Genomic DNA, 14279 nt, shown 5'->3' on the forward strand with positions numbered 1-14279 from the left:
AAGAAAACCTCTTCGAAAAATATAAAGTATCAGCAGGCAGTATTGTTCCATGCTGCAGATTCTCTTGGTGTGGAGCAGTGCTTCCTGCAAACATTTCACCGGTGCCTGTGAGAAATGGCTCAAGTGGCAGCTGTTTGCCCTACTTTCAAGGAAACAAAACACAATGAGGAGATGCTTTTGCACCTTGGGGTATTGCTCTTGGGGTCTGCACTTCTTACACGTGCATAGCACTAGGTGGAGTGCCAGGACTCTGGCCTGGAGCAGGGGCCCAAGAGTTTTGCAAGGTCTCACRTTTTAGAAGTGCTGGAAGCATTTATGAGGCTGCAAGGCTGTTGCAGGCACACTCTGTAGGCTGCTCTCAGGCCCAGTGAATTCCACAGTTCGGTTGCTCATTCTGGGGGTGAATGGGAAGTCCTTCGCCAGTTTTGAATTTCTTCATTTCATTTTCCATGAGCATTCCCAGATCTTTGTTTTGTAGAATAGGGAGAATAAATATCCCTGATCATTTTCCTCTCCACCACTTAGTGCCCTAAATATTATCATGATTGCAATTGTATTTTTCTTTCTCACAGTGCACAACTTTGTGTTTTTCCTTTTAATCATTTTTTTTCCATGTCCTTAGTCATTTCTTTCCCCCTTCTCTGGTTAACTGCTACTTTTGCAGTACTCTTTTAGAGATATGTTGGCAAGGGCTGCTCACAGGATTCCAGCTGAGGCCACCCCCTTGATTTTTTCTTAAGGATTTTTTTTTTTTATTTTTTTTTAGTTTTTAGCTTGGTTTCTGATTGAAACAGCATCTATGCAATTACAGTGTCTGTGAACTTTTTAGTTTTTTTCAGCCAATTTTGACAGATAGGTATAGGTCTCAAGGGGGCATTTGATATCTTACTGTAAGTAGTAAGTAGCAGGGTAGAAAACAGCAGACATCCTCTAAATGTCCTGTCTATGACAGAAGGTGTAGTGTGCTCTCTCATGTTGTTGAATATCAGAGAATTATGTGGAAATGAGACCTTATAGATGTCCCAAATGCAGGGGAAATTTCAATCAAAGATTACACCTTACCAGATAGAAACTCAGTCAGCCATGAGATGCAATCCATAGTAATTCAGTCTATATTAGATTCAGCATTCTCTGAAATTGCTAGTATTGTTCATTATCCTATTTCTGCACAGACTAACTTTTTTTTAAGCTCTTTTCTGACAATGCCTAGCTGCTTAGGTCTGTTTGAGACTAATTATATTCCCTTAGATCTTGTGAAGGAGTACGGGGATTTATTTTTTCCACTCCGGTGGACATTATTTTGTGGTAAGCAATACTGAATTTAGTACTAGGGTTTTACAGAGAAAGCCAGCAGATCTTAACAAAGTAAAAAATAAAAAGGAAAAATGAGAGCAGTGGATGCAATTAAACTTCTACCTTAGATATGATGGSACACATTAATAACAGCTGACAGAAATTCATCCTTTACAAAATTGTTGTTGTATTGTACAAAAGGAAACAATCTCTTTCATGAAAGTTACTTTCTTACAACATAAGGTTCAGACAGTTGAACACTTGCATCTATTGGAGAAGATAACAGACAGATTTGATAAATCTTGCTCAGTGAAAAGGAATGAAATGTATGAGCTGTGTGATTTCTTACTCARTGTGGCTGCCCACAAAGTCTTTGATACATATGTCATACACCGGAGCTTAAAAGCTCAAATTCTGTAACTATGGGGTCATTCAAACTTCTTTGATAACAGATCAAGTGACCTGCGACTTGCCCAGCAAGAAAGCTTGGGATTAATTCAAGCACTTACAAAATCAAAGTTAAAACTGAAGATATCATTAAAAATTCTCAAAGAGCATATCAGAATCTTTTAGGAACATCCTTGCAAATATATAGCTAGTGTCTGAAAAGACTATTAGAGTGACATTGCCTTAGGAACAGAAAGACAAAATTTACATTGTCCACCCTGTGGTAGGGAAGAATAGACATGGAAAGGATTATAGATGCCATARCATGAAATAATGCCTAGCATATGGTAAAGGATATGTGAATTGTAAAGTGGGGAAAAATCACTTCGGGCCATGTGTTCCCCTCTGGCATCAAGCTGCATGGGAGAACAAAATAATCCAAAAATCATGTGATTTTTGAAGTGCAGCCATTCAACTGCATTCTCATGCTGCCTTTGTACCCTACACAGAGCTGGCTCCAGACGTGCTGCATGAGAAGCTGTGTGTTGGGCCCATACAATGCTTTGAATAGTGCTAAAGAAGGGGGAGCATGGCCCCATCAATCTCCCTGCTCCAATCTTCCCCACTCTGGCACTGGCGAGGAAGCAGGAGAGCAAGCGTGAGAAGGCCACAAGCAAAAACACGGGCCTGGGTTCCCAATCCTTCAGTTCAGAGCATCTGTAGAAAATGAGTCAGGCTCGTGGGATGCCATCCCAGCCTAAATAAAAGCAGCAGTAAAACTGCCACTGACTTAATGGGGCCAGAATTTCTGTCTCATTATATATCTTCTACGCCCCCATGTTCCTTAGGATGACTGTGCAGATGGCTGCTGAGGTAATGCCCTGGCCTCCAAGCTCCTCCGTGCTACGCAGCTCCTCTGATGGAATCACAAAATAGCATTGCTTATTTGCGGCTTGGGTTGCGATTGGCTGTATCCTGGATTTCATGTGCATTTTAGGTGGTGTGAGGAGTCTGACATTGTGGAGAATGGCTRATTTTTCAGCTCTTACTTTCCTATCATTTTTTTTTTTTTTTAAACAGACTGTTAGTAATGTTTTTACAGAAAGGAGAATCCAGTTGCCTTTCTCCTTGAAGCAAAAACTCTTGGATTCCTTAATTTTGCTGCTTTCCTTAACATGCAGCCAGAAAGATGGGAGCATATACATGAGACACCTGGAAGGAGAGATTTTTAGGAGCTACATTCAAAACGCAAATGTTAGCAGAAGCTGTGACATGTGGCAGTTTTGCTTGCATGGGAAGTATGCAAAGGTATAACAACATATCACAGTGCAAGGGAAGCTGTATAATATAACATCATTTATAATGCTCAAACAAAGAAAAAAAAGATACACTGTGGTGATCTGAAATAACAGAGAATTATACCAAGAAAATAATGAATTTATTATTAGGRCCTCTTACATTCTTTAATTATGGAATATTACTTCCGCAGTAAATTGTTTTCTGCCAAAGAAGTTCTAATTTTCCTGTTCCCTGGGCATTCAAGTGCCATGTTTTGTTTTCTAACTCACAGTGTTTCTTATATTTGSTACACTTAATTTCTCTCACATGAGGGAATACAATCTTTCACAACTTTCAGCTGCCTCAGCATTTGGCTAGGGGGAGTCCAAGGGGTGGGTTTCTTATAGGAGTGGCTACRGAGAATTGAAACATCTGGAGAGAGGGCAAAGGCTTTTCAGTCCTTTTGGTAATGAAGGGTAAAGGAGCTGAAGAATTGAATGCCAAAGATTACCGAGCGGAGAGAAGAAATCCGGTAACAGGCATAGAAGGACAGGGTGCTTGGCAAATCGAAAAACTCTGGAAGTAATCAGCAAGAGAATATGATGTATATGGCATTAAACACAATATTGACATACATATTTTAATTGCAAAGTTTACTTCCATGTTTACTCTACAATAAATCTGAAAATCACCTAATTAAGATAAGAAATTTGGGGAAGAGTGCAGAATAAAAGAGTGCAGAATCTCTGCAGAAGGCTAGTGCTGCTTTATCACTGAAATTGGTAGGCTTTCCAGCAGAAACTGTGTGGTTTACTGCAGGAGAGACCCTGCTGACAGTGGATGCCTGAGTGACGTACAAAGGGACAGTACTGCTCAGAGAGCTCAACATTGGGATTCTTCTTTGTCTTATCAGCTCCTGGAGAACAAAGTTTTGCTCAATAGTCAGGACCCAGAAATATTTTTATATAGGTGCCAGGCTGTAAAGAACATGCAAGAGCCTTTTTGCTTGGAGCCAGACCAAAATGCATAGGCAAAACCTGAACCAGAGTGAGGGCAACAATCTCTTCATATGTTTGTTAATAATTAAATGCTGTCCTTTACAAACAGCATGTAGTTGAATTTCATAGTTCATATAGTACTGAGTACCCCATAGTGAGTACAATGGCTTTACCAAATAAGTGGAGAAGGTATGCTAAAAATATTAAACCCAACAAAGAAATACATAGAATAAAGAGATTCAGTGAAGGGATTGATTGAAAATCTGGAATTTATGTGTTCKCAGCAATTCGCTCATTAGATAAGATACAGTATTATAGCTTTAACAGATGTTGAAAGAGGAGGAAAAAGTGTGAAAATGTGGAAAAGTTGGATGTAAAACATGAATTCAGAGAGCAATAGATGGATAATGAAAGCATGAAAATGTGTACACATCTATAATATTTACTGAGAGATTTTGTCTGGGACAAAAAAATCAGARAATCCTAATGACAACTGCAAATAGGTTTAAAACGGGCACAGGCTTCCACAGTTAACAGAATGAGTGAGGGAGCGTGTAGAGTCAACACAGTGTCAGAATGAATGATATAAAATGCTGTAAAAAAGGCTGTACTGTGCATACTAAAATGTTTCCTGGGGGAGTAAGTAAGGAAGAATAGGTCCTAAAGCATGGCTTCAGTAAATGATAATTTAAACAGAAAATGCTCCAGAGAATCAGTTAAAAGGCCACAGAAAGCAAAGATATGTTTTAAATAAAGCTAAAACCAAATTACAAGGCAGTGATATAAAATGAACGTCATAGCATTATCCAAAAGATATGTAAGCAATTGAAACACCTACAGTTGTCATGGAACAAATCTGCTTCATACTTATACTTAYATTGGTTCAGAAGATCAAAAAAGGTGCAGTTATATTTAAAGATGGACATGTAGTTGTCCTTGAGCTTGGGATCCATAGCGAAGCATGGAAAACTTGCATGGGTAGGAACAAAAATAAAATTATATTTAAGACCTATTGGATTTTGTTTTTACTGAGATTGCAGTGTTCTTAATACCAGAGGATTTAACAACATTTTATAAGTAAAATGGGGTCATCATTTCTATATTATGCATACTTAGTAGCATATGTAAAATGTAGATCTGAACATTAATTTGAATATGCCATGTTGATCAATATAAGACACAGTTAATTGGGTATTTGTAGATTTTCATACCGTTGTAACAAATAGTAGATGTAAATTAGGTTGAAAATATGCATGCATTATTTTGAAAATTTGCACACAAGTAATTAATAATGGTTCCTTTTGCAATTTTTAGCTGGAAAAATTTCCCTCCTATATTTTTCCAAGTGTTTACCAAAGTGTCATTTAGGTTTGTGAATGCTTAGCACTTCTAAAAATTGGGCTTCTTATATACATCTGAATTTGGACACTTAGAAGATAATGAATACATTACAAAGGGCCTCTTTTGAAAAGTTTCATTTACATATCTTCCCTACTGAAGCTTGTAGCAGAGTTAATTCAGTTTCCCTGGGTCCCAAGCCATTGCCTAAGGCCTGTGCTATTTTTTGTTCACTTCTAGCATCTTACCTCAACTACTATAYGTTTTCTTGTTTCTGCTATAGACAAAGTTGTTGGCTTAAAAAGAAAAATATTTATTTTACAATCTAATTCGTTCTCATTCAGTTCTATCTGTGACTGTTTCAGCACCCCTCTAAGGGTCTCGTAACATGCACCACCATTGTATACTCCCATCCACTTATATTATAACAACATCTTTAACTAGACAGTCACATACTTCTTTTTCCACCTGACTGAGTAGCCAACTGCAAATCTGGCATTTTATCTTTTGCCTGATTGACTCTATAACACAAATATTTTTCTTTTGTAACAAGAAAATTTCCTATTTTAATTATCATTAAGTAAACATGGAATAACCTTAATGCACATCTTCTGTCCATTTACAGAACACAAGAGAAGTCCTCCTGCATTTCATTTATTAACATGCTTTTGCTATATAATTTGCAGCTTTATATGTTTAGCAAGGATATCATTCAAGGTAAAAGAGGCATTGCTCTCCAAAAATACYGTAAGTAGTGGATAAAGAGTGGGCTGGGGAAAGCACTGGATTGGAACTCCTACTTCACTCTTCTATAACATTTTCCATCCTTATTCTTAAAGGACTTCTACAAAGCTGAATCGTTATTTCCATTTGCCTTTGGGAGAAACTGAGTCACCTGAAGAGGGAGTGACTTGCCATACAGCAAGGCAGTGGCAGAGCCAAGAGCAAAGTACAAGTCTCTTCATTTCCTATCTAGTGCCCTCATGACATTAACTCAGTGCACAGCTCTGCCACAGTCGTCTTTATGACCTTGGGTGAGTCATTTGGATTCTTTATTCTGCTAATATTTAAGTGCATGTTTAATTTAAGCATTTTTTAGAGATTATTCATGGTGCTTAAGATTAAGTTAAGTAGAAACTTAAATGTGCAACAAGTTTGCATCTTACCCTGTGTCTTAGATCCTTATCCGTAGAAGAATACTAATACTTCCTTATCCCATTGTTAGTCTGTTTTGCCTATTTTAGATTGAAAGGGTAGAAAGTTATTTTGTTCTCATTTCTTATTCTACTCAGATTGTAACTATATCTGAACACCCTCCAGCAGTACATCAGCCATATACATGGGTAGTTCATTMTTTTTCACAGGTTCCTTGCAGGGGAGAATTGTTCAGTATACTGCTATATTGGCTAATCTTTGKTTTTTGCTATTTTGTTTACTTTTTCTCAGGGGCTTTTCACAAAGACTAGCTTTAGGTGGGGAATCCCATCTCCACAGTCCATGGAAGGGACTGAGCTAGACGAGCCTTTCTTCTGTTGCTCAGAGCATACATTACCTGATGTGCTGTGGGTTCCTGATTCTTCAGATATGCAAAGGTTGTTTTCCTCTTCCACACACATCTGGAGCACAACTGTCTCCATTCCAGGCGAGCTCATGGTGCAGACAAGAGGAGAATTAGCTGCACCTATCAATCCCTCTGCAGTAGGGATGAAAAGCAGAAAATTACTCTCTTTCACCTATGTCAAATATGCACATATGGTTCCTCCAATTATTTCCTCTAGGAATCCTTGTAAGAATAGCTCCACAACATCCCATAAATCTTCACAACTCATATGGTATTAAACTGCCATTTCAGTATTAGACTCTTAATTTGYTGTGTGTTTTACTATTACCACTTTCTGCTATTCTCTCTGCTCTCTTCTATTCCTTCTACCTTCCTTATTTCTTTCTGATACTTCCTCCCCATTCTACCTTGCCTTCTCCCTGTTTCATTTCTATGTGTTTTTTTTCTTTTTATGCTTCTTTTCCACATGAAAGGGGAGATGTTCCACTCCCTAGCCCAATTCCCGTCATAGATGTGGGAGAAAACGTTGCTTTTGTCTGCTATGCAGGGAGAGGTCTAGGATTTTGCTGCTGTGAGGTTTTCCCAGAAGTAATACTGGAACTGGTCCAACAGTTTACAGTAAAAGGACTGCAGTTTTAACGCAAGTTCAGCAAGGTGAAGGCCATCTTTTTTCTTTTTTTAGGGGGGGAGGGGGGGAGGGTCGAGTACAATAACCAAAGGGTGGCTTGTCAGATGAGTATCCACTCTAAGAAGTTAGATAAAATCTTTGGCCAGGATGCTACTTGGACTCCCTGGACTTGAAGGATCCAGCCTCCTATGAAGTCTGGCATAGAAGAAGAGAGGCAGATCTCTGGTCTGTAATGACCATCCAATGTAAAGAACAAAAGGCCCTGTAGGTGGAGGACATTATCGTGGGGCCAGGACACCAGTTTCTGTATATCCCTAGTTTCATTCTCCAGTCAAGATGCTCAACAGTGTTGGCAGAGGAGGCCAGCTCTGAAAAATGCTTTACTTTGCTTACATTTAGGTCAACTGGGGAGTAGTAGCAGAGAAAGAAAGCGTGCTGTGGTTAAAGACACATGTTTCTGGGTAGAGGATAGACACCTTAGGTGACTTCCAGGGTGGTGCTACCTGGTCCTCTCTGCCATGTACTACTCTCCAACAGTGTGAGCAGCAGTTCCCTGCCGAGGGACCAGGCATAGGTTGGTGTCTGATTCAGCACCTTTTGAAAGATGATTGCAGCCCACTTGGGATYGCTACAGTATCATTTCCCATGGAGCAGAAGCTAAAGCAATGGTGCAGGAACCATTGGCAGCATGGTCTGTGGAGGACAGGTAAGCAGTGGCAAAGGAAAATTTTCAGGGCATCATTCTCAGAGAGTGGACTTTAGTGCAACAATGTCATCTATGTGTGGTAAACGACTGGAGTGTGTGGTAGACTAGAGATTCCCATGATGTGTGGACAAAAAAAGCTTTGGGCAGTGCAGGACCAAATTACCTTTAGAGTGGAGATGTAGATAGCTTACCTGTTTGCCAAAAATTAAATATTGCGAATTTTCCTAAATGTACTTGATTTTTCTAAGAGAAAACAGAACTATAGAAATGCAGCAGGTACTTGGAGGGGAAATGGTCAATGGGACTTTGTTCCCATCATCTGTGACTGGTTCTTAGGATGTTTTTCTTTCTTTATGAGAGAAAATTTCTGTGTGTGTGGAGTTATTGACACTGAACTTAATTGCAGAGAAGCTTCAGGAGGTCTTTTAAATATGCCTGACCCGTAACTCTGAGTACTACCAACAGAAGTATTGATTCAAGCTGAGAGCAGGAGAGACTGGTATGTTTGTGGTAGTCTGTGCTGCTGAGATGTGCAAGAGATTTCTGTAGGTACATGGGATTTTGTAAGGGCTGCTAGCTTCCTACCTATGTATCTTGCCTGYAGTTCAGATAGGAGGTGATGAAGGCAAGTGCCACTTCAAGAGAGAGGGAATATCTTCTCTTATGTTTGCATAGTGCCAGGTATAAGAGAGCAACGAAACCAGGTCACGTCTCTAAGTGCTGAAGTAAAGTAATAATTCTACTTTGGAACACACTAAATTTAGTGCTTTGCAAAAGCTTAATGACATGCATGAAAGGCAGAATGGTCAGTCTATTCTGAACTTCTCTGATTTCGCTGATACAAGTTCAATTTTTTTTTCTGTATTCTATTGTGTGTTTTATAATTGGTTTATTCATTGAATTAACTGAAATAAGAGCTTTGTGGCACAGGAAATGCATCACACAACTAACCTTAAAATAAAAATGTAAAAAATAAACTTAATTTTTTCTGTTTCATGAATGATGGCTCTTCTTTTAAATCTTGTTAGATGAATGAAATAAACATAAGCTTTCAAGACATTTTAGTATTGGATCAAAGTCAGGGCTGGAATTGTAAGCAGTGAGCTCTTTGTGGCTGTATCTACGCTTACTGCTCTTAAGGTTGCTGCCAGACACTGCCTGTCAAGGTCCCAGGCCATGTTTACACTCATATTAAAGGCTGTACACAACCTCACACACACACAAAATAAACAAACAAACAAACAAGAAAGCCTAAGGGTTTTCAACATGTCTGCATCCTACGTCGTGCTCTCAGGTACTGTCCTTAAGGAAGCAACGTATAGGAGTATAGGAGATGAGGCATCGTAGGTTTGCAGAGTTATATTGATCTCAGACRGGATCTCTTCCAAGAGTCATCCTGTGGTTAATGATGCACCTTTAGTTTTTACCATTCCTAAGTCTTTGAGAGACTAGCACTTGGAAGGGGCACCCYAATGGTAGGAAAGTAGTTACCCAAAAGCCAGAACAGTGTGTATTACCCTAGCTTTTGGTCATGAGCATGCTGGCAGGGTATCATATATGTGTAGCAGTGTCTATGTCAATTCTGGCTTGCAACTATCTGTTATGTCTAGCTGGAGTTTCTACATTTTAAGAGTAGTCAAACAATATGAAAATACACTCTGCCAAATTACCAAGCTCAGCCTCAGCTTTTCCTTTTYGAATTTAAATGAAATACTCTGGAAATAATCTACTGTAATGTTTTAGAGAATTAACTACAAGACTGATTTGTAATCCACTTTAATTATCTATTTCAGCATCCACTGCTCTTGTAGCAACAATTACTTTGAGATGTAGGATAACAGGGCAGGAAGGTTTTAGGGACCAGCAACTGACTGACATGTTGATACTGCCCAATTTATGAGCTCTATCCTTTCTTCCTGAATAGCTCCAGGGCAGGCCTCCCAACCACTCTTTTGATTTCATGAGTTCATACACCAACCTCTGCTGCAACTGCAGTGTTTCTGGTAGCTTTCCACAAAAGAGGCTGGAAGGTAAAAAATGACTACTGCAATAAACATTTTAAACATGTTTTTAGTCACTGTTCTTTCCCTATTTTATTCTTAAAGTCCTTTTCTCTACTTTTGTTTTTCCAGTAGCTTTTTCCTTCTGATTTCTTTGGCAGTCCCTGTCATGAAAACTCCTATCTTGTGGTAGCTGGCATTCTTCTTTAAGCTCCAATTCATGTTTTAAGGCAAATATACCTACTCATYCTGGTTCCTGAGCAAAGTATTGTACAAGTAAAGTAAATTTTAACTAAAGGCTCAAATGTAAATAAACTCCCAAATATATTTTTAAATAAATATTTTTTAAAGTCAGTCTTAAAGGTTTGTAGTTCTTATTTGTGCGTGGKTTTTTTTTCAACACATGGAGTCAGCAGTGCTACCTCCAACAGTCCCATTAAAATGGCCAGAGCCCAGGAATACAGATGTAATAAAATGAGCCAGGAATTATATGCCCTGATCAGGAATGACTACTCAGTTGAGAATATACTACTCCATGGACCAGTGTAAGTTATATAAAAGGCAAAGTATAAACTGTAGGATGGGATTACATTGCCTCATGAAGTCTCACACTTACGGAATAAGCATGTTCGCTTTTAATGACAAGAATTGCAGAGTCATAGTAGGTTATCACTCCCGTCTGTGGGAGTGAAACTACTGTGGGACACTTAGGCAAGAACTGTAATCTGAAAACATATAGCATCTTTGCAGGATGTGGGTTATGTGGTAGACTAGGCTCACATTGTTGCAGTATGCTGCAGGGGAATTCAAGCAATTCAGCAGCAAATGGGACCTATGAGCATAAGGCACCTTGCCTCTTAGCTAGAAATAGGCAGCAATGCTAAGAGATGGATTTTGAACATTAATGGGATGTGCTCAGGAAAGAGAAGTGTATCAGGAAAAGATGTATCAGCAAAACACACAGGCTTACCTGTAGAATGGAATGGTCAATTCTTTTAACAAAAGGTATATATTATTTCCTTTACAATTCTATCTTTAACAAAGATAGAATCATTATCATTACTAAACCTTGCATGGCTGTTGTAAGGAGGAGCTGTAAGAATTTAGAAGAGGGATATGGAATTGAGTCTGTTTACACATAATTAGTATGGTGGTAGCAACTGTAACATTTAGAAATTAGTTTTGTTAGTAAAAAAAAAAGCATAAATAAGCATAAAATCCTCTCTTGTTCATCATGTAGTATTTGAAACAACTGGATAAAACTGAGTTAACATCCCTAAGAATTGGTTAATATAGTTTGTTTTCATAGTGAACAGAGATTTCTCCCCCCACATACTGTCTTAAGAGTAACTGCTCTAGTTCCTAGAGTTGTGATTGTGTATCTCAATGTTTATTTTGAAAAAAAAAGAAAAAACACGTTCCTACTCTTCATGGTGATCTAAGAGAACATGAATGTGATTTGAGTGTACTTTAAGACTCAAAAATCAAGACACTTGCATTTAAAATATTGTGAGTTTTACAAGAYGTTTGTATTTCTTTTAGATCAACTCATGATTTCTGAATGCTTCACTTAGGCAACAGTGAGTAGTACTGAGAGTGAGTTGCGCTAGTTGCTAGAGAAAGTTGCAGTAACAGATGTTCTAATCCCAGAGAGGCTATCATTCACAGAATCCAAGTACTTTCAAAAATATATAAACATCATACAAACTTGGAATCAGGAAAGAAAGATAAAAGAGGTATTAAGATACTGCTTGAAATGCCAGTCCCAATGAGGTCAATAGAAGTATGATTGCTAGCTTCTGGAGGAACACATTCTCATCCAGTGGTAGAATTGGAAGCTTCCGTASGTCCTTTAAGGATGAGGAGGTGAATATAAAATGCAATGTCTTGTTCAAAAATCAACAGTCAGTTTTTCCTGATGAAGAATAGTCTCTATTGCTCCTCCAGTCAACAATTAAATTTAACAAGATTCTTCTTTCACTACCTACTTAAAAATCTACTACCTGAATGTACTAACATATACTATGAAATAAATCGAGACGTACTAACATATACTATGAAATAAATCGAGACATTTTGGACTGATTGTGAAAATATACTTACTTCAGTATCAATCACAAGTCATATTTTTAAAACATTTCAAAATATTTTGGCACATAGAGGTTTTAAAGCATGACTTGGAATATACAGAATTTTCTGTCAGCTGTTCCATGTATCTACATGCTATAGTTTCCAATGAGGTGATTCATTTTTTAACAATTCATAGTATTTACTTTCTTCCTGCTGCTAATTAAACAGGTTTCTAAATCAATTAATGCCCTTGCTGTAACAAACATGGAACATAMGAGTTGTATGGGTAAGATCATAGGCGCTACACCTCTTTTAGGACAGCATATATTCTTCTAATAGTAGGAGGGTATCAAAGGAAGTGTTAGCCAAAAGTGCATGTCATAAGGATATAAGGATATTGGATGTGGGACTGACTGCTCTTGGTTTGGTCAGTGTGATAGGTAGCCTGAGGTAAGCAAAGAGCTTGAGGGGGCATACCCTCTTTGCTGTATTTCAGCTTGCTGGTGGAAGGTTGCTTCTCCCCAAAGAGGAGYGGAATGCCAGAAACATGTCTCATGGCATTTGGGAACCATCTGGCTCCTTGTAGATTGGGTGGCAGGTCAGAGCGGTGCAGTTACATGAGTGGTTTGACGTGCAATGGAGTTTATGTTTTATGTAATCTTCCTTATGCTTGAAGTTCTGTGTATTGCAYTAATGCATAGTACTGCTGCACATGAATAGTTCCTCCCCCTGAACAAGTATGAAGCTGTGCCACAATAGTGCCATGTAGAGTACCCCAGTAATACAGAACCTTATTTGTTCTGTAAGAACCYTATAGTGTTTTTCAGCCTCAGAAGTTATGTTAAAGGAGGCCTAGATGAAAAATGAGTTCAGCATTCCCTGGTGTGGCTGGTCAGGAATAGAGAATGAGATAATCCTCACCATTCATCATCATCATGATGAAAGATGGCTTCAAGCCACTCTTCTCGCTCTGAAGACTGGCTTGGTCTTCAGCCTGTAACTGCTTCAYGGCTACTGTAACTCCTGCTCTTCAAATACTCCTCAGTACCTGGGATTAGCAACTTCAGTTTTGAGATTAGCAGGGCACATCAATGCTATCCTCATTGTAGAAGCTGTGGGAGGGGGGAAATGTGCAGCTGTTCTTGCAGTTGTATCTTGTTCTTGGACTGTTTCTGCACACATTGCTCAAAGGCCAGTCAGAGGCTGGTCAAAATTGAAACTCAGCCTCCTGCATTTACAGTAAGCAGCAGACAAGCCTTGGGTTTTGTCATTACAGATGGGTAGACAGAGATACACAGAGGCCAAAAGGAGATTTTGAAGCCTCCACACGCGGCCTGTCAGCTCTGCAGCCAAAAGTGCAATCCAAAAGGCCTAGCGAATGCCTGACATTCAGAAAGGTGCCACCTCTGTATCTTTAAATTGACACAAATATTTTGACAAACACATGTTTGTGCATACAGGCACTTTAAACTGTAATACAGTTGGAAGAGTATATTATTCTGAAGAAAAGAGCAAAATACACCCAGGCAGTTGCAAAACTAACGAGAGAAACGCTCAGCCATCGAGACAGAGGAGGCAGCTTCCCAGGGCGCTCAGTTCTTCGCATCTCGGTCTCCTCACAGCTGCGCTGTCGTGATGCCGGACTGCTGAAGGAGAGAAGTTCACCCGAGCGCACGGCCAGGGACGAGCAAACGAAACACACACGGCCCCAGACAGGTGTGCCAGCAGGCTCTCCCTCGGGTCTCTTCAGCCGTTTGTAACCTTAAACGACGTTAAAAGACCCTCAGCGCTCGGCACAGAGGGGAAACCGCGTTCGGCGACTCCGCCGGCCCGCGGCGGCCCCGCCGCTCGCAACCCGGGGCACAGCCCCGGGCTCACGCCCGGCAGAGCCCTCTGAGGCGGTTCCCTCCGCTCCGCTCCGCCGCTCCGCTCAACCCCGGGGGGGCGCGGGAGGCCCTTACTCGGCCGGGCAGCGGCGCGGCGCCTCCCCCACGGCGGCTCCCCGCGCCCCCGCGCGCGC

At 39.9% G+C, this 14279-nt stretch overlaps 1 protein-coding gene across 1 annotated transcript in view; it reads left to right on the plus strand.

The window, feature by feature from the left end:
• The first annotated feature begins 8171 nt into the window (after window positions 1-8171).
• The window catches only part of LEMD3 (LEM domain containing 3), a 51510-nt gene continuing 45402 nt past the window's right edge, over window positions 8172-14279 (plus strand). The window contains exon 1 of the mRNA XM_085323842.1: window positions 8172-8189. Within this exon, the coding sequence (XP_085179968.1) occupies window positions 8172-8189 (18 nt within the window). The remainder of the gene's footprint in view (window positions 8190-14279) is intronic.

This window comes from Rhea americana, unplaced genomic scaffold, assembly GCF_003343005.1.
Source record: "Rhea americana isolate MKP2758 unplaced genomic scaffold, rheAme1 scaffold_88, whole genome shotgun sequence".
Lineage (NCBI taxonomy): Eukaryota > Metazoa > Chordata > Aves > Rheiformes > Rheidae > Rhea > Rhea americana.